Consider the following 25114-nt stretch of genomic DNA (forward strand, 5'->3'; position numbering starts at 1 on the left):
TAGTCCTCTATGACAGTAAACTGAATATCTTTAGGATGGGGACAAAACAAGACATTTGAGGATGTCACCTTAAACTTTTGAAAATACTTACTGACATTTTTGGCATTTATTGACCAAACAGAGATCGAGAGACGAAGTGACAATTAAAATAAAGTTGCTGCCCTAAAATATGTTCATACCTAGAAATGTCAGATTGAGAAACAGGACATGAGGTGTAGGGAAGTAAGTGAATGGAGAAAGAGAATATTGATGGTGTAGTGAGTTTGCTGCTGCTTTTCGTATGCATGATGTCTTTTTCTTCTTAGCTTCACTTCAGATATGCATGCAAGTGTCAGCTGCTTGAACAGAACAGGTTTATAAGAAGAGTTGTCTGACCACATTCATAGTGTTGCACTCAGTTGTTCACATAGAAATGAACAAAAGTAGTTCTGTAAAGATGAAAAAACCGAGCCTGAGAGAGGAGTTCATACCCTTACTCCTTTCTAACCTCAAACACACACCAAACAGAAGGCCTGCTTACAAACTGGAGAAGTGGAATTTGACAGAGATGGGCAGGAAGGGTTGAACAAAAAGATGTTTTTGGTTTCATCATGGGAAATGTGGGATGCAGAGTTTTTAGTACATGAGTCGTGCAAGGGACTAAAAGTCACGATCTATTGGCCTCTTCTTCTTTAAATTAAAACATTCTTTTTGAAATGTGTCTCTTGTGAGTCTTACGTCTTTGTGGACGTGCAGCACTAAACATTCAATAATGGATATCTTGTAAAATGCTGGTACTGGGAAGAGTTTCTTCTATCGGACTGTTTGAAAGCGCCTTGCTGTGTCATTTCATCTGGCTTCCTGGCTGCAGACGCTGCATCTTGTTCTGTGTCCTCTACCAAGACACTAAACCTTTACCTGCCCACACATCATGCAAATGTAAAGCCTTCAAATTCACCTAAACCAAAGCTTCCTCCACAAAGGTGATCAGCAGGCCCACACGGAATCTGCGCCCGCAGAATTTAAAATGAAACCTCCACAGATTTTCCGCAGATTTTAAATGAATAGAGATGCTGCTTGTAAAACACAGAATGTTATCAACCACCTTAACAGTTATTTATTAATGAATGGCTTTGTTGCTATACTGCTCTCTAAAAACAAAAAAGTTGAGGAAACAACAAAATTTCAAAGGCAACTTACTTCAGTACATTTTGGAGTTTTAAGCCCAACTTAAACTCTTGTGTTTTGAGAAATTTTCCAGCTAATGATGTTTTGTTGAGATAATTTACTTCTCTTCTTTAGATAAACTTGAATCTTTGAGGTTTAGACCCCCCCCCCCCCCCCCCCCCAAAAAAAAAAGTATTTCAGAGTTGCTAAAGTGAAAGTGAATAATGGTTAATAATTTTATGTTTTCAATTGCAAGCATTCAAGCACCCAAATAATGAGAACTCACGTTCATAGCTCACTTGAACAGTTTTTACATTTTTAAAAAAAATACTTTTTCTAATGTTTCTGATACTCAAAGATCCAAGTTTGTCTGAAGAAGAAAAGTAAATGATCTCAAAAAAAGATTATGGGTGGCCAAAGCTGACTTGATAGTGTAGAAATGGCAGTAATTCCACCTCATTTGACATTACTTTGGCTGGTGGAGCCATTTGAACAAAAAAATTTTAAATTAGAAAAAAGTGAAAATGAGGGGATAAAAAAGACGTGCGTTTTAGAACCAACAAATCAGCCATTCCCAAATCTTTAACAACAACTCTGGTCAACACACGAAACTTATGGTACCAATCATGAGATATGAGATTCGTTTTGGTGTTAATGTGTCAGTTCACCAAATACGGTGTAACATCTCTTAAACTTGGTCAGATAAATGAAGATAATACAGAATTGAATCCTGTGATTTGTTTTATTAGTTCTAATTACTTTTTAAAAATTAATCATAGCTCTTTTATTGTAAATTCAAACGTATGGAATTTAAACTTAAATAGTTTTATTTATTTTCATGACTTTCCATGGCCCATCTGTAGGGTCCATTCTGTGGGAATCATTGCTATAAATTAATGACGATTGTTAAGGAAATGCACAAAATTTAAAATCCTAGATCATATTACAAGCAAAAAAAATATTCAGCAGAATTGCGCAGACTTTCAGTCTGGCTCCCCACTGAAAACTGCAAAAACAATCCAACTGATCAGTCTCAGTGTTGTCTCCATGAAGAGTTAAATGCAGAATTCAATAGTTGTCTTGCTCTTTAGTTACCTCACCCCCTTACCCCTTCCCACCGTCCCTCCCTCCTTCTGCTCTGTTGCTGCACCTCCTCCTCCCTGCAGGGTGAGGTGTGGAGGGCAGGTTAGGGTTAAGGTTATGTAGATGCTGCCCCTAAGTGGCAGATGTAATTACTGCACACTGAACTGGCATAACCCTCAACAGTGATGTATGTGTGTGTGTGTGTGTGTGTGTGTGTGTGTGTGTGTGCGTGCAATGTGCATGAATGAATATGTGGCAGCTCTCCCCACACACACACACACACACACATGCACACAGTTGATGTGGGCTAATTGCTATGAGTAGCACAGAGTGTAAATAAGTCAGCAGTGGTTTTTATCACATTCTCCGTTTGCTTGTATTTCTCTTTCCCTGCCGCTCTCCTCATTTCCCTCTGTTTTTCTCTCTGCCTTTCACTTTGTGCTCTCTTTCACTCCATTTTCCCTCTCTCATTCTTTCTTTTTCTCTCTTTCTCACTCCCTCCCTCCGTCTCTCCCTCTCACTCTTGTACTCATACCCAGCATGAATAAAGCAGCAAGCCAGGTTCATGGACATGAATATTTATGAGAGTTTATGCACGCGCTGCGATGCTTTAAAACAACAACAACAGCCTCGCCGATTGTGCCTGCCAAGCCAGCAAGCTCTGGTTCATATGTGTGTGTGTGTGTGAGTGAGTGAGTGTGCAAGTGTGTAGCAGCAGGTGTAAACTAGAGAAAGCGATTCCTGCTGGGTGTCTGAAGACCGCTGGCTCTGGTGATTTCCATTCACGTCGCCACACTTTCCTCCCTCTGTGCCTCACATGTCCTCTGTTACTGTCACACGCACACACACGCGCGCACACACACACACACACAGACAAACATGCATGTTTCTCATGTTTTGTGCTCACGTGTAGTTTCCTACATTCACTGTTCTTGATCTTTTTTCTCTCTCTGACTCAGCCTGGCACCATCCCCCTCCATCTATATATGTGTGTGTGTGTGTGTGTGTGTTTTGTGCGTGTGGCTGGAGTGATGACGTGCATAACTAGTGTTGGCAGTTAACGGGGCTGTCAGTCACATGGTTGTGACGCATCTTTGTGTGTCTCTAGCAATTTGTTTGTGGTCATGCATTAGTACACACACAAGCACCATGAGGTCTTGCAACAGCAGCAGCACAGGTCAGCATGAGGATATTCGAAAGAGGGTGTCAGGCAGCATACACACACGCAACCACACACCTTTAAACACATTTGCACAACTGCACACACAGCAGCTCAGTCCCGTCGGGTAGCAACAAAGCTGGCTGAGCAAACAGCGAGCTGCTTGTTCGTTATCTTCCCCGGGTGTTTGTTTACTGATCCACACAAGCTTCGCCTTGAGTCACAATGTGAAGTGTCTACTTGTGTGTCTGTGTACATGTGCGTGTGTCTCGGTGAGTGATACCTCCGCATGTGTGTATCCTCACTGATGTGCCAAATTTTACTTTTGCATGTCTCCCAACATCCCGGAGAACATTCTTACTGTGAGAAAGCTGCAAGGACAGTTGAGTTTGTCTCTCAAGGGCTTTCAAGCAGGACACGTGGCTTTGACAAAACACACACCACACATACTGTCTTTTGTTGGGATCCACTCTCCAGCTGCTCAATGTTGTTTGGAGCCCTCAGCAGCATTACTTCTAGTTTCTTGACAGGATGCTTTTGGGTGTCAGCTGTCCGTGAAAATCTTTGTTTGTGGATTTAAGAAAAACAAATTAGACCGTCAAGTATTTGAAGATATCTGAAAGTAGGGCTTTGACGGTATGGATTTTTTCTTACCAGCAGGATGGTGGTTTGCCACATCAGCCTTAATAGCTACATTTTACTGGACTGTGTTCACGCATACTGGCATCAGGGTAGCATAGCTCCTTTAAAGAACGGGACAGTGTGCAACGCAGTGAGTGAAAGCGGGCAGTAGACTTACAGTGACGATGCCTGTAGCGGAGCAGAGCAGTAAATTGTCAGAATGGCAGTAAATGTACAGTACAGGTTACAGCGTGTCTGTTAATAAGCACTGCAGCTTCTCAAGACCAAGAAAGGTCCTGTCTGTCATTTCCCATCTGCTGGACATGAGAACGAGGTTAGCCCCAAAGTAAGCTTAGCAGGAAAGGACAACAGCACAGTTACCTTTGTGTCAGGAAACAATGTTTGCTCCTGTGCAACTGTATACCTTTCAGAAGCTTTGCAATCTAGCCTTAACTGCAGCGTCTTTTTTGGGAGACGCGGTGAAGTAAACCATAATGAGAAATCCAACACTGAATATCTTCTATGTTATTTAGCTATTTTTCTGTGTTGAAAACAGTTGTTATTGATGTTGTTAGCTGCCCACTGGCAAGATGCCTTGGCTTGAGTCTGTTGACCCATCAGAGGCTGTATTCCTGACTTGTGTGTCACAGCACTGATCCATAGATGTTTTAATAGATCCATGATCTGATCTCAACATAAGATTGAGCCTTCAAAATAAAATTTGCAGTGGTAGGCCACCCAGTACCTCATTTGGTAGAGTGTGCAGCCCCTGTCCTGAGGCTGATTCCTCAGCAGCAGCCATGGGTTCCATTCCAGTCTACAGCCCTTTGCTACATGTGTCCTCTCTCTCTCTCTCTCCCTCGGTTCCTGGTGGTCTACAAGCTATCCTGTCAGAAAGGTCAAAAGCCCAAAAAATATTCTTTAAAAAAATTGCAGTGATGACCGTAATGAGCTCAACCTGTAATAGGTATCACATGACTGTGGTAAGGCGGTTATCTTCAAGACTCACGATTACAAGACAGACAGTGTTGCGTAGTGTGAACAGTACAGAGATCTGATGACTTTGAAAGTCATGAAGTGTGACTAAGGCTTTAGCTGTCATGGACCTGTAGATACTCCAGCAGATGATTGGAGGTGATAGTGTCATGGAAAAAACCTTTTTCTTTTTATGAAATTGTATTAAATTTTATTAAAGTTTTAAGTTTTAGTCCTTGAAATTCACTCCAAAAAAACCTTTTGAAGAGTCCTTGAATTAGATGTTCAAGTGCATTTTAGGAAACTCTTGAGTATTTTTAGAGTAGGTTTTCTCTGCGAGTGAGGGTGAGTGCAGTGGGTGGTGAAGGGGATGGGTTGCTCCTGATAACCGTCTGTAATCTACCGTGCGTCATTAACGTTGGGACCACTGCGCCCGCCGCACATAATTACGGTTTCATTCCCCTCTGCTTCCCGAGCAGCACAGGGGCCTCTGACACAGGAGGACTGTGATTAAAAACACGAGACTCTTTAGCCGTACTCTTCCTCCTCCTCCTCCTCCTCCTCCTACTACTACTACTACTATTCCTCCACCCTGCCACATCCTGTTTCTTGCGCACTGAAATTCTTCAAATACCTCTTTCTGCACCTCACCTAAATTTTATCTGAGATCACTGGCTCCATGAATTCTTTTAAACCTAGTTTCTGGAGCCTTTTTACCCCCCAGAAAAGGCAGGTAAGTCCTCACACCTGCAAATCTCCCTTTTCTACATAGCATCTTTACACTCCTCTCTCCCAATGAGACATTCCTCGCAGTACACACACACAACAGTGGCAATAGCGAGGGCTTGACATGGCCAGTGATGTCATAGCCTCTCATTGTGATAGGCATTAGGGTTAAGCTTAAAGGGACAGTTTGGATTATATGATGTAAGGTTGTATGAGTAATTGATCCATTGTTAGTGAATTACCTACAGTAGATGGCAGTCACCGTGCCCACAGTTGGGAGAAACAGAGAGGAGCACCAGCATGGAAGCTGAGCAATGTACTGCTGTGGACAGGGCGAGCAGCAAAATGTACTGTAGACATTCAAAAAAAGTACACCTAATAAAATTAAGATCAGTTTAAGTGTATGCTATATTCATAATATTTTCACTACTGCACTTCACATCAGGCAACCTTTTCTGACCAGAAGCCAGTGTTACATTAACCAAATACGTCTCTCTCTCTCCATACCAACCAAACCTACCTTGCAGAAAACAGGGGTTGTTGGTCTTTTCCCTTGATCTTGTGTGACCTCTGTGAATTCCTACTAAGCCTTTAAAACATTAGCATCACACAATAACAAAAACAAACTAACAGACTGACGCAGCAATTCCTGTGTTCTGCAAGGTAAAATGAATGAATGATTTGCCAGTGGAGTTTGGTTAATTTGGAGAGAGCAATAACTGGTTTATATAATGGTTTCCTGTCAGAAAAGGCTTTCCAACTAAAATTATATATATTTTTTTTTAATTGTTAATTAAAACAGTGAAAATATTCTAAATAGCGTACACAAGCGCTGCACAATAAATCGTAAAATAATCGCGATCTCAATTCATACATTTATGTGATCTCACTTCTAAATGATAATGATTCACTTGCTCCTATAGGACAAACAAACCATGTCTCAAAATCACAGTGGCCAGACCACACAGTCCTCAAAAACGCCAGATAACACCAGATATGTTCTGTTTTGATTAAGTGTTCTAAAGTTAGAGAGGAAAAGAGACTTGAGGTATTTTTTGTTACAAGAGTCTTTAAAGTTTAAGTCTAGCACTTTGATGTATGTTGTATGTGTAAGTCCCTTTTTTTATTTGAGTGTCTAAGAGTGCATTAAGTGTTTGTGTTGAAACAATAAAAATCATGTAAAAAAATCGAGAATCCTGATCTCAGTTCCTATGGAGAAAAATCATGATTCATATTTTAGTAAGAGCTGTGTAGTCCTAGCATACACTTAAATTATTTATTTATTTATTTATTTATTTATTTATTTATTTATTCAGGTGGACCTTTTGTAAGTAGCAAAAACATTTTCTGATGGTCCTGTCCACAGCAGTACATTGCTTGGCGTCCTTGCTGGTACTCCCCTCTGCTTCTCCAAACTAATAACCTCATACAACCCCACCTCAAATCCCCGAACCATCCCTTTAATGTTTGTGTCTGTGGTATGAAAACAGCACCGTTCTCCGTTCAGCCGATCAGGTACAGCCAGCATACGTTACATGCAGGAAACTTGGCTCCCATATTCAATACCCCCCCTCCCCATTTGCGCACGTACGCACACACACATACGATAAAATACCACCGGGGGGCTCTCGTGATTTTCATTTGAATTGTTTAAAATGCCTGCGTTAGAGCTTGCATGCCTCAGGGTCTTTCTTGTGAGTAATTAATTTCCAGCATGTGGGGTTAGAGACCAGAGCTTGTGGGCCTGCCTCCCGGCTCCGACTGTGTGTGTGTGTGTGTGTGTGTGTGTGTGTGTGTGTGTGTGTGTGTGTGTGTGTGTGCGTGTGCAAGAGAGAGAGAGAGGGATGCTTTGCGCTGGCTCGGCTACTGCGTCCTAGCCTAGGGGAGGAAGAAGAGGAGGAGGGGGGCAGCGCAGCGCAGAAAATCGATCCAGGGGCCGCGCTTCTCAGCCTCTTCCGGACGCAAGAGTCCTCCTCTCCTGGGAATTAGATAACGGCTTGTAAAAGCTCTCCACAGCCAGGCTCTCCCCCTCCTCGACTTTTAGCTGCTGCCGTATCTCTCCGTCTTCTTCCTGCCTGCCTGCTTATATAGATATTGAATTCATCCCCTTCACATCAACGGCGAAGTATTGGCTTCCAGTTTAATTGGAATCATCCCCGTTTCTCCTCATAACTGTGTGGATATTGCGTATTATCAGCAGGTTAATATTTTATTAGGTTTTAATTGGCCTTTGTTGTTTGCCTCAGTGCACTGATCTTCCAGTTAAGACACTGACTCTGAGTATGTGTGTGCACGTGTGTGTGTGTGTGTGTGTGTGTGTGTGTGTATGTGAGATAGGAAGACAAGAGTATTAATATGAGCATTCAGTGTCTCTACGTGGGTCATTAGTCAGTTTTCTCTCCTCCAGGTTTCCTTGGCGGAGGAGATCAAGCCACTGAAGTGGTATCCCTCCGTTTACCTGCTGGTGTCTATCTTCCCCCTCATCAACAGGTAACACACACACACACACACACACACACACACCTATGCGGCACATAAACTCTGCGCTCGGTTGTTTTATTTGCATGTTGGCTTCACTCTGCTGCTATCTTATCTTTTCTCGACCCGTCACACCTCCCTCCCTCCCTCCTCCTCCTCTTCCCGTCCTCCTCTCTTACTCTCTCTTATCTGAACTCTCAGAGAGCTCCGCGGTCTCTCTGTAGCACGAACACTAAAGGAGATTGCGTGTGTGTGTGTGTGTGTGTGTGTGTGTGTGTGTGTGTGCGCGTGTTGGAGGCACAGAGCCTTTTATTGGTTTTTTTAAAACCAGGGTTTCGTCGGCTGAGGGTTGGTGGGAGGATGCGTGTGGTCCAGTAAATGATAACCCCGGTGCTGTTATTACTCCTTCACTCCCTCCTCTCTCTCTTCCTCTTCGTCTTTCTTTCATTTGCCCCCCGCCCCCCCCCTCTCCTCCTCCACTCCCATACCCGAACCCGGTGTGATTGACAGGTCAGGGTTACTAAGTGATTAGCTGCGGCGGCTCTGCTTGTCGCCACGGCGATGTAGGCGGAGACACAGGTCAATTACAGGGTCAACGTCTCTCAAAGGCTCCGCTTAAACACCGCCCATCCCCCCGTCACCCTCTCCTCCTCCTTCACCTCTCCATCCATTTCAGCCCCCTCCTCCTCCTCCTCCTCCTCCTCCTCCTCCTCCTCCTCCCTGCCGTGCCCCGACTGTCGGCTGATGAAGATGACAAACTGCATCCTGTGCTAACCCCACACTCTTAGAAATAAGACTTCAACCCAGAACCATTTCCTTCTGAAGAACCCTTTCAGAAGAAAAGGTTTGCCAAGGGTTCTTTGTAAGACTGCGGGTTCCATTCAGAACCTTTTTCTGCTAGAGAACCCTTTTAAAGACAGAGTTCTTCGAGGATTGTTGAAAATTTTGAAGAAGTTTTTCTTCAAGGGTTATTTGTAACATAAAGGGAGAACCCTCTTGGTGGGTTCTAGATAAAGCCCTTAGAAAATAAAAGAGTTCTTTGTAGAACCACCAGGTGAGTCAGATTAATCCCTTAGGATATAAAAGGGTTTTTGGTAAAATCCCATTGTTGGGTTCTAGATGAAACCCTTGGACTATAAAAGATTCTCAGTTGGTGGGTTCAAGATGAAATCCTTGGAATATTGAAAGATATTATAAGTATAAAAATAGTAATAATAGTAGAATAGAGTTCTTTGTAGAGCCCACTGTGCGGGTTAGATAAATTCCTTTTAGATATAAATGGTTTCTCAGTAGAGCCCCTTGAGTGAATTCTAGAATAAACTCTTGGAATATAATAGAGTTCTTTGTAGTGTCCCCTGAGCAGGGTAGATAAATCTCTTGGCATATAAAGGGTTCTCAGTAGAACCCCATTGCTGGGTTCTTGATGAAACCCTTGGAATATAAAAAGATTCTTGGCAGAACCCACTGCAGGTTCTGGATGAAATTGAGAATATTTAAAGGTTCTCCATAGAACCCTCTGGATGGGTTCTTGTTAACTTAGAAGGTGGAAACAGTCTGGATCGAGAGGGTTCTGGATGGAGCCACGAAACCATAGAGGGGTTCTCTTTTAGAACCTTGCATACATGGCTCTCGTTCTGGGTGAACCTTTTCACATATGGTTCGAGGAATAGCCCTGTATGTTGGGTTGTAGGTAGAACTCTGAAAGGGTTTCAAGTTAAACTTTTATAAAAGGTTCTACCTGGAACCAAAAAAGCCTCTCCTGTGGGGACAAGCCGAAGAACCTTTTATGGTTCTAGTTAGCACCTTTATTTGTAAGAGTGCTAACCTCCCTCTTCTTCTCCGTCCTTCCTCCTCTCCTTCAATGTAACTTTCTCTTCCTCTTTTCCGTCTTTGTTATATCCCGCTTATTTCCACACTTCCTCGCTTTTTTATGTCGCTTCCCCCCTCCACCTCCTCCTCCTCCTCCTCCTCCACTTTTCCTCTCCTCTGCCACACAAAGCCCGCTCTCCCTCCCTCCCTCTCTTGAGCAAACACGCTCTCTCACTCAGCTCTGCTCCGCTCTGCCTTTCTCCAGAGAGCGAACGAGGAGAAAACGGGAATGAATTGCTCTCTCGTCGTCGTCCTCCACCTCCTCCCTCCTCCTCCTCCTCCTCCTCATCCTCCAGCAGCAGCGGCAGCAGCAGCGCTGGCTCTATAGCTATATCTCCGGCTCCTATTAATTTGTTAGCCCCCCCCACCACCACCCCCATCCCACTCACCTCCCTCCCCCCTGGCTCATATCCTCCTCCTCCCGTCTTTCTCCACCTCTCCCTCCTTCCTTCCCTCCCCTCCGCTGAGTGCTGGAGTGTGTAAAGTGTTTGTCACGGTGCCGTGCCGATGTCGCTGTGCTCTGCCGTGCGGAAGCAGCGCACGGCAGACAGCCTTAGTGTGTGTGTTTTTTCCCCTTGTACGTGTGTGTGCACGCGCGCGCGCGCGTGTGTGTAGGCGGGTGGTTGGTTTCGTGTCAAGGCGAATGTGCTGTCTCTGCTTGTTGCCGCGTGTGCGTGCGCTTACGTGCGCGCTTGTTTGTCCGCCTCGACTTGAGTGTGTGCTTTTTGTGCGCGTCTGTCTATGAGCATTCCCGTGTGTTTGTGTACGTGTGAGTGTGCCTTTTTTTTTTTATTTTGTGTGCGCATGCCTAGCGTGCGTATGTGTGTGTGTCTGAGTGGGGGATTATTTCTATCTGAGCTCCAAAGCCTCCTAAACAGGGCTTAGAGAGACGGCCCAGGGCAGCAGCTAAAGCCGTCGGGTAGAGCGCTCTCTCTCTCGCTCTCTTTCTCGCGCTCTCTCTCTCGCTCTCTAGCTCGCCCAGTCTGTACCCCCCCCCCCGACCCCTCTTTCCTCCCCCACCCTCCCCCCTTCTCTCTGTCTCTGCCATTTCTCCCTGCCCTGATCCATTGCGTTAATACACAGACACTCCCACACACAAACACTCTTGTTTTTGGCCCTCATCTGCTACCACACACACACACACACACACACACACAAATATGCACGCAAACACACACACACACACAGTCACACGCCACACACAATTTTAATCTGTTCCAAATGCACACTGGTAAATGTGTTAATTCGACACCAGCTGTTGCGAATTGAAATGGGAAAGCGCTCCTACTTTTTCCTCGCCCGCGCTCCCTGGCTCGCACACACTCACACAGGCATGGACGAGTCATTATACATCATTTTACCACGTCTCCGTCTCTCTCGTTCACTTGCCCTCATTTGGCAACGCAAAAGTAGCACCAGAGCCACTCATACCTTCGCACTTCTCCCTCCTCTTTCTCTCTGTCTTTGTCCTTCTTTTCTCTCCTTCTCTGCTACTTCACTCTCTCCCTCTCAGCTCTTTCCGTGTGTGTGTGTGTGTGTGTGTTTGTGTGTGTGTGTGTGTGTGTGTGTGTGTGTGTGTGTGTGTGTGTGTTCAAGCACTGCCCGGGCACGACTAGAGTTTTCACAGTCTGCTTCTCACATCGCCTCCCCTGTGTGCTTTATGGTGTGGGTGTGTGTTTGTTTACAAGGCTTGTCTAGATTCCTACTGTGCGTGCTTGTACGCCTGTTTGCATAAATAAGCCCTCTCCTCGGAACCTAGCTGCCGATTTTCTGTGGCGCGCCACGGCTTGATGTGCGGAGTGCCCCTCCTGGACAGCCTGCTCGTCTTTTATGAGGACTTCTTGCTCTCTTTAAACACCAACCTCACCCTCCGTTCCCCTTTTGACACCAAGCGGGGAGAAACCGGCATGCCTGTTTAGTATCTTTTTGCTTTAAAGCTGGAATGAGTGGGATTTGTCCGAACTGTTCGTTAATGCTCCAGAAAGATAGCTGATGGCTGTGTCTCATTCCTGGGATGTCAGATACCAACGTTTTGGGTTGGGTCCCAAGCACAGCAAAATGCAGGCCGAGGGCAGGGTCTCTGCAGATACAGCCACCACCACACATTTCAAGTGGTTCAGAAGTGATGATTGATTTGTTTCTGACATTGTTTTTGGAAAATGTTGCATATTAATTCCTTAATGCAGGGTCTGTTTGATAGGTTGTTTTAAAAATTAAAATATGTCTGTAAAACACATTAACATAAATCAGCCTATTCGTAAAAAAAAAACATTTAACTTACACAGCATAGGCAAAAGGCTACCCATGAATCCTCATGCAATCATGTGAGTTAGCTAACCTACTAAAGAAAGAAATATGGGCGAATTGTGACCCTGCGAGGAAACTGGGACAGGGCGATCAAGAGTCTTCCAGGAATATCAGGAGGGTTGATAAGTATACGTGCAGCACCATCCATAACAGCAAACTAGTTAGACACATACTATTGAAACATATCGATCAGTTGGCTTTACTATGGAACAACAATGGAGCGTTGTAGCTTGACGAGGAGGAGACTCTGACATACCCTCCACCTCAGAAAACACAAGTGAAAGTGGGGAGGATGAGGCTAACAGTTAACATTAGCCATGCTATATCTGCTGCTGACTTACCACCTACAAGTAAACAAGAGAAGACCTGAAAGTATTCAGTGTAATATATGCAGTAGGGGGTCCCTGTGCTGTCTCTTTATCAGCTAAATGGGTCCATGGCCGGAGAAACATTGAAGACCCCTGGTTTAATGCTTTGTCTAGAAGCCCAAACCTCCAAAACAAGGCGCATGGCAGGGATTGCCTTTGAGCAATCGGGGTTACATGCCCTGCAGAGGGGTGCCTCAGCGCGGACGGATTGGCCCTGGCAGCGGGGCTTGAACCGGTGATGTGTCTGTAACCTTGAGTTCACCCTGTCGCTCCAGGAGGCAGCTTGCATCCTCCTAGTTATTCTTGGTTTCCCTCGATGCTGCGTGTGGGTTTTGTGGTGTGTATAGGCCTATACGTGCTTGCAGGGGATTTTTGTATGGGCTCCCTACAGCGCCTAAGCCACCCCCCCCTTCTCTGGAGGAGATCTGATTTCCCTGCTCCAGGCGAGCAGCGAGAACAAGACAGCGTGTGCGTGTGTCTGTGTGTGCTATAGAGTGCGTCTGTGCGCTTTTGTGTGCGTGCGCACACGCGCCCGCACACGCAACCCGGGCCAGGCAGACCTTCCCCATCTCCGTTCTGCGCTTTGAAAAACGAGGGAGGAAATCTCAGAGCAGCAGTTATTATTCATCCCTCAAAGCAAACGGGGAGGAGGCAGAGGAGGAGGGAGGGAGGGAGGGAGGGATGGATGTAGGGAGGAAGAAAGAGAGAGCCAAACGGGAGGGATGAAGGGGGGGGGGGCAGTGGGGGGGATACATTAACTCTTATCTCACTGTATTTGGCATTCTGCATCCCAGGATGCGCTCTCTCTCTCTCACACTCCTGCTTTCTCTTTCCTTTCTACACTCCCTTCCTTCCGTTCCTGCCTCTATGCCTCTCGGAATATCTCGCATTCAGTGTGCAGCGATGTGTGTTTGTGCCTCAGTGTGTAGGCTGGTGTGTGGTTTGTACTGTATACCTTAATATCTTTTGTGGTGTATTTTATTTACTTGAACAAGTGAGCCGCTCAGATGCTGAAAGGCAGTGTGTAAGGTTCCAACTCTCATCTTTATTTGTCTGCAAGTCTTTTTTATTTATCTATCTCTTCACATTCAATTTACTGTACGAGAGTGGCAGCGTTGGCCTGTTTACTAAAATAAGTTTTAAACTTGATATGGGTTGTAGGTATGTGACTTTTTTTTTCAGGTTTTTGAAGGCAAAACTCTATCATTTTCTCCTTGTTTAATCTCAGATCTTTGCAGGAGTGATTCCAAGGATCCAGGTTTCTGTGACTGGGCTCAAAGGGGTCAGGATTAACTGAATTTGAGTATAATGTCACACACTAAAACTTATTACTGCTTTGATGTGGGGTTGTATTCATTTCAATTCATTTAATTTATTTGTTCATTAAAAACAGGGGCAGTGTATAATAAATGAATTGCATCAGATATAGCACAGTGTTAATACCCATCTTTTCTCCCTGGGTGTGTTAACAATGTACACACTGTATAAAAATATGAAAAGTAAGTTAATCTAGCACACACTAATACGCCTATAGGACAGACCACTGTACAGTCAGAGGCATCACCAGACCTCAATGACAGCGTGACTGTATGTCTTTTTAATATTATTTTTAACCTGATTTAAATGAATACACTTTCTGATATTTGCATGGATAGTATTCCACTGTCTTCTTTTGTATGAGGTAATTATTTATGGCGGTCAGTACACTTCCAGTTTGGAGAAGCAGAGAGTAGAGCCAGCACAGAAGCTAAGCAACGTACTGCTGTGGATTGAGTCCGCAACAGAAGGTATTTTAGCTACTTCAAAAAGATCCAACTAAAAACATCTGTGTCAGTTTACATATACTCTCTATTTAGAATATTTCCACAGCTTTACTTTGCAATTTGACAGCCTTTTCCAGTGGGAAATTGCCATTTTATAAGCCAAACTTAGGTGAATCCAAACTAACCTTTTCACACACTGAGGTCATACAGTAACACAAACAAACCAACCAGTCAATGCAGCGGTAGACCACCAACTCCCATGGATTGTCTGTGAGGTTAAATTGCTGATTTCATCTGTGAAGTGTGTTTGGTTTGGAGAGAGTGATACTTGGCTTTTAACACAGTACATCGACTGGTCTAATCATCAGGTTTGATGTTGCCATTATTTAGACAACAGATAACAAAAATCTTTATCAATTGAAGATGTCTGTGGTGTCAGATGTCATGCTCTTTAAACACTCTGATGGCCTCTGTGATAACTTAGCCACATGTGGATGTGGTGGCCTAGATAAAATTTGGGCGGATATATGACCATGCCTACTGTGTGTGTGTGTGTGTGTGTGTGCACGTACGCACTTGTACTTTTGCGTCTCCGGCAGTGATCGGTGTGTAACTGGAGACAGAGAGCCCCGTAGCCATTCGTCTCCCGTTGAGCAGCGGCGACGCTCCGCTATTCATCCCCATTTAGTAAGACAGAGAGCTGGCCTACAGGGCTGTGTGAAGTGCAAACACACACAGGGCAGGCACCCGTGTCGAGGCTGGACACACAAACACACACACACGGACAATGAGGCTCCGGATTTAATATTCTAGCGGATTGCATGCATGTGAATCAGTTTAAACACACAGAGGATACAGGCATATGTACATGTCCATTCACAGACATACAAATAATAACGCACATATTCAGACAAATGAACTATATGTTGTCCTGTACACATACTTATAAGCCATATAGACACATATACTCACATATATGGACATACAAACTACACTTAGGTACATACAGGCGTATACATACATTCATGTACGTGCATATGGTATATTCAGGCACACGCAAATGCTAAAGGAGATACTAGATAACCTCCCTCACACACACATAGGCATGTGCACACTGTCACAGACGCACACAAACACACACGCACACACCCTGCTCCCCCTCCCTCTGCTCTTTCAGGCACGTCTTTAAATATTCATCACTCTGGCTGCTCTGAGAGTGCCGTAAACGCTGCCTCACACTCCAGGGAATCGCTAAAGCCTACTCTATCATCTGCTCTCCCTCCCTCCTCTCTGTCTCTCTCTCTCTCTCTCTCTCTCTCTCTCTCTCTCTCACACACACACACACACACACACACACACACACACACACACACACACACACACACACACACTTCTAACCACAGCCACTCACAAGTATAAACTCACGTGCACTGACGCTAGAAGGCATAGCCAGTGGCATCGCTGGACACACAGACGCACGCTGCTACATGAATCAGGCCGCACGGAAACACGCGCAGCAATGTACAATGAACACATTTTGTGTGTGTGTGTGTATGTGTGTGTTTTCTGGCTGCACCCAGCACAGAGGGTTGAGTGGTGTTGTGTTCCAGGAAACAGGATGTCTCTTTGTTTGGGTTTTATTCTGTTGGTGAACGTTAGCCGCTTCTGTCCCCAGGGTCTGTGTGCGCCGCTTTGTCCGTTTTGTGTGTGTGTGCGTACTTGTGCAGGTGCGCATCTGTGTGTGTGTGTTTGTTTCAGCTTGATTCCAGAAATATTTGGTTGAATGGTCGCACAAAGGGTTGACCAAAAAATGTCTATGTGTGTGCGCTGTGCATCTGTGGGCGAGTGTCTAATGGGAGTCATACCGTTAGCTGTGACAGTTATCCCCATGTTGACCCCGTGATCAAAGTGGACTGTTCACATGTCCACATCCATAGAGGATGCCATATTTGTGCAGATACTTCACAACCATTAGAGCTTATGAACATTCGAGTGCCTGATCACATGTTGTCACTACACAATGAAAGTTCTGTCCTCTGTCTCTGCTGCCCTACAGGCCAACACACATTAGACAAGTGATCAGCCAACAGAACCTTTTGAACCACAGGTCAGGTTTTCTCACGGTTAAATTTAAGTATTTAAAAAAATAGTTCCGTATATCTTTGTTGCTTAACATTATTGAGAGTTAAAATGGCAAATGTCTGATCGTCCTGCTCTGAAGGATTTTGATTCGGTAAGTGGATTCCACTCGGTTCAAATTCGATTAAAGGCTATCATGCCCAAAGCATCGCAGGGCTCAACAGTAAGGATTGCCTGCTTGCCTGAGGCAAGTGAAATGCCATGTTGGGCTAGCAACTCACTTGCCCGACTGGGTAAATAAAATCATCGTTTTTCATGCAAAAAAGGCAGAAAATGCTGTTTTCAACGTATCAAATATTATTATATTATTATCATATTAAACTGAATACCGTTGGTCTTTGGACTGAAGAAATAAGACTTTTAAAGACATTACCTTTGACTCTGAAAAACTAGGATGGATATTGTTCACTATTTTCTGCCATTTTGAAGACCAAATGATTGATAAATTGATAAATCTGGGGAATGAAGGGCAGATTAATCAATATTGAAAATAATCGTTAGTTGCAAGCAGTAGATTAAAAATGATAGTCTTTATTGTTGTAACTTAGTTTTTATTATTATTATTATTATTATTATTATTATTATTATTATTATTATTATCATTGTTATAGGTAATGTTTGTTGTAACTGCTAATCCATTAGACAGTTTGTACATGGGCAAGTCCAAACTGACAACAGGCAAATAGATTTCTGAAAAAACATTAATATTGAGCCTTTCTAGACTTGAATAAACTGTGGCACTTTCTATTATTTTTTCTTAGAATCTGTATCTGAGAAATGTTTGTCTGTTTTTATTTTGGTGTTAAAATTTTGTCTTTCTAATTGGACCTAAATTTAATTTTGGCTGCATTCAAATTGTCTTAGTAAGCTTAAGAGTTTCCTGAATACCACAGGTACAATGAGTATCACTACACGTGGTCATACATATTAGACTTCAAGTATATTCACCCCAACAGAGTGGATGACACACTGAATAACCAATTTAAGCTGACTTTTGCATGTCTGAACCACAGAAAAGTTCAGGAGAATGTATGGAGGTACTAAAACTTATAGAGAAGGACTTGGTCTGCAGGAAAGGGCACAACATTTTGAGAAACTAAGGTTAAAAGGTGGTGAAGATCCATCAGAGCTGGTTTCTTCACCTTGGAATGACAACCAGGCAATTTTGCCTTCTATAGTGAATTATTGCTTAAATTTAAAAAAGGATTGATAGCTGACAAACAGATGGTGTGGGGAAGGTGTGAGAGTCTCAGCGTCTGCTCATCAAAGGCATGTGTATTGTCAAAGGTTAGGTAGGTGATCAACTGTTCTCTGCTTTTTGGAAATTTAACTAAACATCTGAGACTTACAGGATTTCAAGTCTGATAGTCTACTAGTGAAACCTTTTGGATCAGAATTGTGATCTGTCATAAACACGTGCAATTAAAACCTCCCTCCTCAACCAAATTATTAACATAGTCAACTGATGAAAAACTAGTTTGTTATTTTTAGAAGCTTATATTTGGTTGACTAAAATGGACCATTTTGAGCAAAACTGCTGCTTTCCAGTAGGGATGGGTGATATTGGCAAAAAATTTTATCCCGATAATTTATGGCATTTAGCCGATAACGATAAATATGACGATAAAATAATGTTAAAATTGTACTTGCATGTTTTTGACTCTAAATCAGTTACCCTATTGTAATCTGTGAGGAGAGCACCACAAACATTGTTATGAAATGATACTTACCAATCATCAGTCAAACATAAATCGTAGGTATGGCCATCTTGGAGAAATACTTTTGAGATAGTAAACTATATCTTCGGTCCATTTTGTTTATCATTCGTTTGTACCCCACCTTTTCCACAGTGTGGAGGGGAAGCATATGTTTTATGAGGCAATTAGGGATGCATGCAATTAGTCGACTATATGATTAAACGTCCCCACCCACGTTAGTGGGCACCAGAAATACTAGTCATTTAAAATATTTATCAGTATTTCATTCATGCACGATGCCAGTTATCTGTTGCCTCTAAGATTTTATGCAGCTGGCCGCCACTAGTCAGGGCTGCGGCACTGTCAGACAGCAGCCCGTCTCAGCCAGCGCGTATGCCCCGATTGTCCTGGGAACCCCGGATGTTTATATCAGCAAAGTTGGACAGATGAATGTAGACTGTGACAGAATAAGCTGATATATATTCACTTGACTGGAGAAACGTGCCCACATTAAGGACAGACACAGACATAAACCTACAAGCGGAGCTGCTGCTGCTGCTACTGCTAACGTTAGCCACACTGTGTGTCAGGCTGGCAGCTAACGTTGGCTCTGGGTCCTTTACCCGCAGACACTGTGACCCTCTTCCGTCTGAAAAGGTGAAGCGTTTATTGAGTTGTTGTCATGTTTTGTACATTCATGTGTAAGGATTGTATTGCACACACAAAGTAGCGCACATTTCAGCGGCATTTAAAGTATAATTTGGCGATTGTTGATGTGATTAACTTGTTCAGGATTCAGGATTCTTCTTTTTTTAAAGTCCTTTAAGCAATAGTTCACTCAACAATGAAATTTCACTCAAGCTCTCCCCACTTAGGTGAGAACCTGTGTACCCGCTAAAGGGGTGTGCACGTGGATCCTGTCTGATGGGCTACAGTTGACATTTAGGCTAAAAACATGGTGTAAATGGCGTCTTTTTGGATCAAATTGTAATGTTGCTGCTTAGAGAGACTTGGATTACACCACACAAACAGTATGGAGACAGTTTGTGTTCTGTTTTTTTACATTTTAAAACTGGCCACCATTCACTTCAATTATACTGGATTTGGCTGCAATGCTGTTAAAGCAGTCGCTTTAAACCCTTGAATTACTATCGCTTTAAACACTTCAATATTTTGGATTAATTGGTCGAAACTGCTTGCAGTGTTTATTGTATTACTTTCAATAACTTGCTCTCAGATTGAACAGCTTGCTTTCTAAGTAAAGAAATTAGAATTGTTGATTAATCGATTAGCTGTCAACTATTGAATATATTGCCAACTATTTTGATAATCAAGTAATCAGTCTTGGACTGTTTTTTAGTCATATATGACAATAAAGTGAATAACTATGGGTTGTGGACAAAACAAGACATTGAAGGATGTCATCTTAAGCTTTGGAAAACACTGATCGACATTTTCCCCATTTTCTGTCATCTTATGGACCAAACAACTAATTGATTAATTGAGAAAATGACTGACAATTTAATCTATAATAAAAAATAATATGTTGGTTGCAGCCCCTAATGAAATGCTGTAAGATGGAGAGAGCTTAATTGCTTTTGCCTTTTTTTTGCCGCACAGTCGAAGACGACTCCGCTCAAGCCTTGCTTTCCACTCTGCACGTGTGGCTACACGTAGTGTAATCTGTCAGTCTTTGTTGATGTGTGCCCTCTGATAGAACAGTGAGTGGGAGGATAACAGACGCATTGGCACCAAAACCAAACCAAAAAAAAAAAAAGATTTTATTGAAATTGAAAAGTATTTGTCTGGTAATTGTGTGAATGATTTTTTTTATTGGTTTTGACAGGTTATATACTGTAGGATGTCGGTCTACTTACAGACAGGTGACAGATTTGGTGTGTTTTCCTTTAATTTGTCACCCTTCTGTAGAATTCTATTTATAGCACAGTAACTTCTCATTTAATGTGATAAAGAAATAACACACCACCTTGAAAATGCTTGAAAAGTGCTTGAATTTGACTCTGTACAACATTGCCTGATGGTCTCAGAGGCCGTGTTCGGTCCCAGTCTGGCCCTGTTCACTGGGAGGCTGCTGAACCCAGTTCATTTCCCCATTAACGACAGCTAAATAAGTAGAAACTCTGACCCAAAATCGAAGCTGAGCAGCTGGAGGACATCAGAGGGAAAAACAATAAGCATTTTCTCCATAAAACATAATACAGTTTCACCCAAATTAGCAAATTAAGTCATTACCTTGTGTTTTCATACAAGTTATTCAGTTATGCATTTGTACAGCATCTTGCATAATCTGCTATCACGGATACCACTGTCCCTAAAGTGAATAAATCCGAGCCAGCGGACCCGTAGCAACAGTATTTTGAGGAAATAGAACAAAAAACACAGATGTATCATACTGTTGCTAGCAAGCTTAGTAATGAATTTAGCTTCAGCTCTGCACCACTAAAAGTTGAAAACTTATTGACAGGTGGATGTCATGAAACTGGTTGGTTCCGTCTTACATAAACATGTATCATATTTTGTTTTACAGATAGGAAAAAAAAAAGTTTTTCCATGATTTTGATCTAAAAATCTACACGAAGCAATTGACTTTTTTGTAATGTTTTGGCATATATTATTAAACAGGTGCATAATATCACTAGGGGTGTGATCTAAAAGGGTTAGAAAGCCATTTTTCATTTCATCTAAACTCCGAGTGAGTTGAAAAAAAGTCGTGCTCATTTTGGCAGAATTATGCCTTTTAGTCAGAGAAAAGTTCAGATCTGCTGTCAGCAGCAGCACCGTGGGCAGCACTAGGGCCTTGTTTTGGCACTGTGAAGCATGTGATTCGTCTGGAGAGAGAAAAAAAAAAAGAAGTCAGGCAGTCAGTCGGAGAGAGGAGGAAGTGTGATCGGGGTCAGGATGACTTCTCTGTCTGGTCGCCCTCCACTCTTGGGAAGGAGTTCTCGTCCAAGCTGTTACAGTAACAGCTCCGACTCGAGGATGTTCGGTACAACAATTAGAGGCAGACGAAAAGGTGAACTCTGATGGACAAAGGTGGGGAAATTGATGGCTGGAAAGTGGTATAGACTGGCAGGGATATTGGAGGAGAGAGAGAGAGGCAGCAGATGAAGGATTTTGCAGAGAATCTGGAGGGAGAGACGGGTTCAAAGAGTGACTGACAGCATGAGAGATGGAGGGTCTGAATAAGTGAGTGAGGCGAGAAGACGCCGCGCGAGTGCTAATGACTGACTGCATGCTTACAGGTGGCAGCAGACGCAGACTTAAAGCTACACGGTCTGTTTCTACATGTGTGCACTCTTAAAAACTAACTGCTAACTAGAATCATAAATGGGTCTTCGGCTTGCTCCCATAGGAGAACCCTTTTTGGTTCCTGGTAGACCCTTTTATAAAGGTTCCACTTGGGATCTTTACATGGGGTTCTACCTTGATCTTAACATGAAGGATTGTACCAAGAACCATCTGTGAGAAGTTTCACCCAGTATCTGCTAGAAGAGGTTCTATAGAGAACTCTTCTATGGTGTAATGGTTCCAGCCAGAACCCTGTCTGGGGGTTATATCCAGAACCTTTCCACCTTCTAAAAGGGTGCTAACAAGAACCCACTCAGAGTGTTCAATTAAGAAGCTTTTATATATTCCAAGGTTTTAATCTAGAACCCACCCTCGGTATTCTACTAGGAGCTTTATACTAAGGATTTTATCGAGAACCCAGCAAGGGGGTTCTATGGAGGACCTTTGTACATTCCTGTTGTTTTATCTGGGAACCCACCAGGGGGGCTGTACTGAGAACCTTTTTATGTTCCAGGGCTTTTAGCAAGAACCCACCCTGGGGTTTCAACTAAGAGCCCTTTTTATACCAGACATTTTTAGTAAGAACCCAGCAAGGGGGTTCTACAGAGAACCTTTTTATATTCCAGGGGTTTTATCTAGAATCCACCCTGGGGGTTCTACTAAGAACATTTTTGTATTCCAATTGTTTTATCTAGAACCCTCCAAGGGGGCTTTACTGATAACCTTTTTATATTCTAAGGGTTTTATCCAGAACTCTGACAAGGGGTTCTACCAAGATCATTTTCATATTCCATGGGTTTTATTTAGAACCCACCAAGGGAGTTGTACTGAGAACCTTTTTATAATTCAATGGTTTTATCTAAAATACATTAAAGGTTCTACCAAGAACCATTTTATATTCCAAGGGTTTTATCTAGAACCCACCAGTGGGGGTTCTACAGAGAACCTTTTTATATTTTAAGGGTTTTATCTAAAACACAGTCAGGGGGTTCTACTGAGAACTTTTCATGTTCAAAGGATTCACTAAGAACCCTTTTATATTACTAAATGGTAGAAAGAACCCTTTCATCAACAAGGGTTCTTGATGAAGCCCTGACGAAGCCTTTCTTCAAAAAAGGGCTCAGAACCAAATGGTCCAAGATGGAACCTCAGCCTTTGAGAGAGAACCATGTTGGAACCCTTACGTCTACGTGTGTATGATGGTGTTTATTGTTGTTGACCTGAGTCACACAGTACACACAATAACATCCCTGTTGTCCAACACCAGTCAGCCGACTGTGAGACTCACTCAACTACAGCGCACACACAAACCCCAACACACACACACACACACACACACACACACACACACACACACACACACACACACACACACACAGCAACTCAGCCAGGCATCGCCCGCAGCCACACTCTCCTTCCCACCACTGCCTCCCTCATTCATCTTTCATTAGCCCGGCTCACACAGGAGAAACAGCCTGCCTCCCCCCTCTCCTCCTCCTCCTCCTCCTCCTCCGCACGCCTCCACCCGTCTCTCCATCTCTCCCTTCTCTCTCTATCTAACCTCCTCGCCTTCTCTCCCCCACCACCGCGTCTTATCTTGGTTTCTCTCGCACGTAATCTCTTTTGTTTGTCTCGCTCATGTCTTGCAATCTGTCTTTTTGGATATCTCTCCTCCTCCTCCTCCTCCTCCTCTTCCTCGCCTCCTCTTGCTTTTTAGTCTTTTCCATTCAGCCTCACTCCTTCCCCTCCTCTCTCCTCCTCTTCCTCCTCCTCCTTCTCCTCCATTGCTCTCAGCCCTCGTTCCCCTTCACAGCCTCACTCTTGCACATTCTCACCTCTTTATCGTGCTCTCCTTTTCCTCTTCCACTCTCCTCCCTCTCTCCTTCCTGTGCAGCGCTGTTACTCTGCCCTCCCCCACCTCCACATCCCCTCCACCTCCCTCCCTCCCTCCCTTCCTGTCTCTCTTTCTCTCTCCCTCGCCTGCTCTTTCTTTCGTCCTTTCATTTCGCTCTCCGTCTCTCCCTCGATGGAGGGGAAAGGCTCTTCGCCTCTAATTGCGGCTGTTCCGTTGCCATGGCGCGTGTTGCTCGGCACTGCGAGGTGCTGTGTGTGTGTGTGTGTGTGTGTGTGTGTGTGTGTGTGTGTGGCAGGCAGATGATTGCTTGCTGCCAGCTCTCGTTTCCCGGACGCCGATCGCATTTCTTTGCGGCAGCAGGAAAAAAAAATGAGACGCCAGAAATAGCCCCCCTTCACACAGACCCACTCACTCTCACCGCTGCGCTGTCAGAGAAACACACACACACAGAGGCAGACGCGCACACAAACACACATCCACTCCATTTCCTCTCCACCTGACATCCTCGATGCATATGACCTAGGTTATACTGTGTGTACACACCTCTACGCACAGGCAGGGATGTGTGTGTTTATGCATGTCTGTATGTGTCCGACTTCCTGCGAGTGTGCGTGTATGTGTGTGTGTTTCCTGCGTCTCTAAGGAGGTTGTGTGGGGACTCCTGATTTATTTCACCTTTAATGGGAAGTGAAATGAATGTGAGCAGCAGCTGGTCTGGTCCTTGGAGATACAGCAGTAGGCTAACCCAGAAAATAGGCAGCGTCGCTCTGAAATGGTCCTCACTTCAACAAGCGCTGGGACACGCCGCGCTACGCTCCACTAGCTGCTCTGTTGGTTTTATTTTAAGCTGCGTTTAGTTTACAGCCCTACCCAGACTGACTTACAACAGGTAGGCTCTCGTTGCAGGTCGGTCTTGGCCAGCCCGACTTGTGGTCTCCTTCCTGTCACAACTTTTCACAGGGTGGTTGGAAGGTAAATGGAGACAGATTACCAGCAAATAAACCTTGCAACCTCGTGCTGCAAAAGAGGATAAGAGAGGATTATAACCAGATTTGTGGATGAATCTGCATAATCATCTCCCTGTGCTTTTCACCTGCAGAGTCACTGGGTTTTTTAATCGAAGTGAAAAACCCAGATCATAATGATGTGCTTCCTCAGTTTGACAAAGTAAAAGGGCTTCTAACCTGTAATTTACAGGTGCAGCATTGTGGACACTCAGAAATACTCACTAATAAATCAAAATTTTACCAAAACTGTTGTCATCCAAAGTCATGTCAGTATGTTTTGTCTGTTCATTCCTTCAGACGGGATGTGATGTGTAGTCCACTCCTGTAATTGTACTGAAAGCACAGTAATCACACCTAACCCCGAGTACAGACAACCAATTACTGGCGGTCAGCAGGTTCTTGTTACCTTTGTGCAGGTTCATTCATAACAGAGGAAGTCGAGTCGGCAACGTTCCACCTCACCCTTTTAACGATGTAATCAACAATAAGCACTCAGGGGCCTCATTAAAGACACTTCCTAAGTCTGAAATTCTAGTTTATCTCTGGTTTGGATGACATTAAGGATTTTTGGTACTACAGAAACATGTTTCCTGACTGTATTTTGGGAAAAAT

General features: G+C 43.7%; 1 protein-coding gene across 1 annotated transcript in view; it reads left to right on the top strand.

The window, feature by feature from the left end:
- Positions 1 to 25114, top strand: part of LOC146322641 (cyclic AMP receptor-like protein A) — a 72695-nt gene that overhangs the window by 32411 nt on the left and 15170 nt on the right. The window contains exon 11 of the mRNA XM_084724675.1: positions 8118 to 8200. Coding sequence (XP_084580801.1) covers positions 8118 to 8200 — 83 coding nt within the window. The remainder of the gene's footprint in view (positions 1 to 8117; positions 8201 to 25114) is intronic.

Source organism: Lutjanus erythropterus, chromosome 8 (assembly GCF_056507025.1).
Source record: "Lutjanus erythropterus isolate fLutEry1 chromosome 8, fLutEry1.hap2, whole genome shotgun sequence".
NCBI lineage: Eukaryota > Metazoa > Chordata > Actinopteri > Lutjaniformes > Lutjanidae > Lutjanus > Lutjanus erythropterus.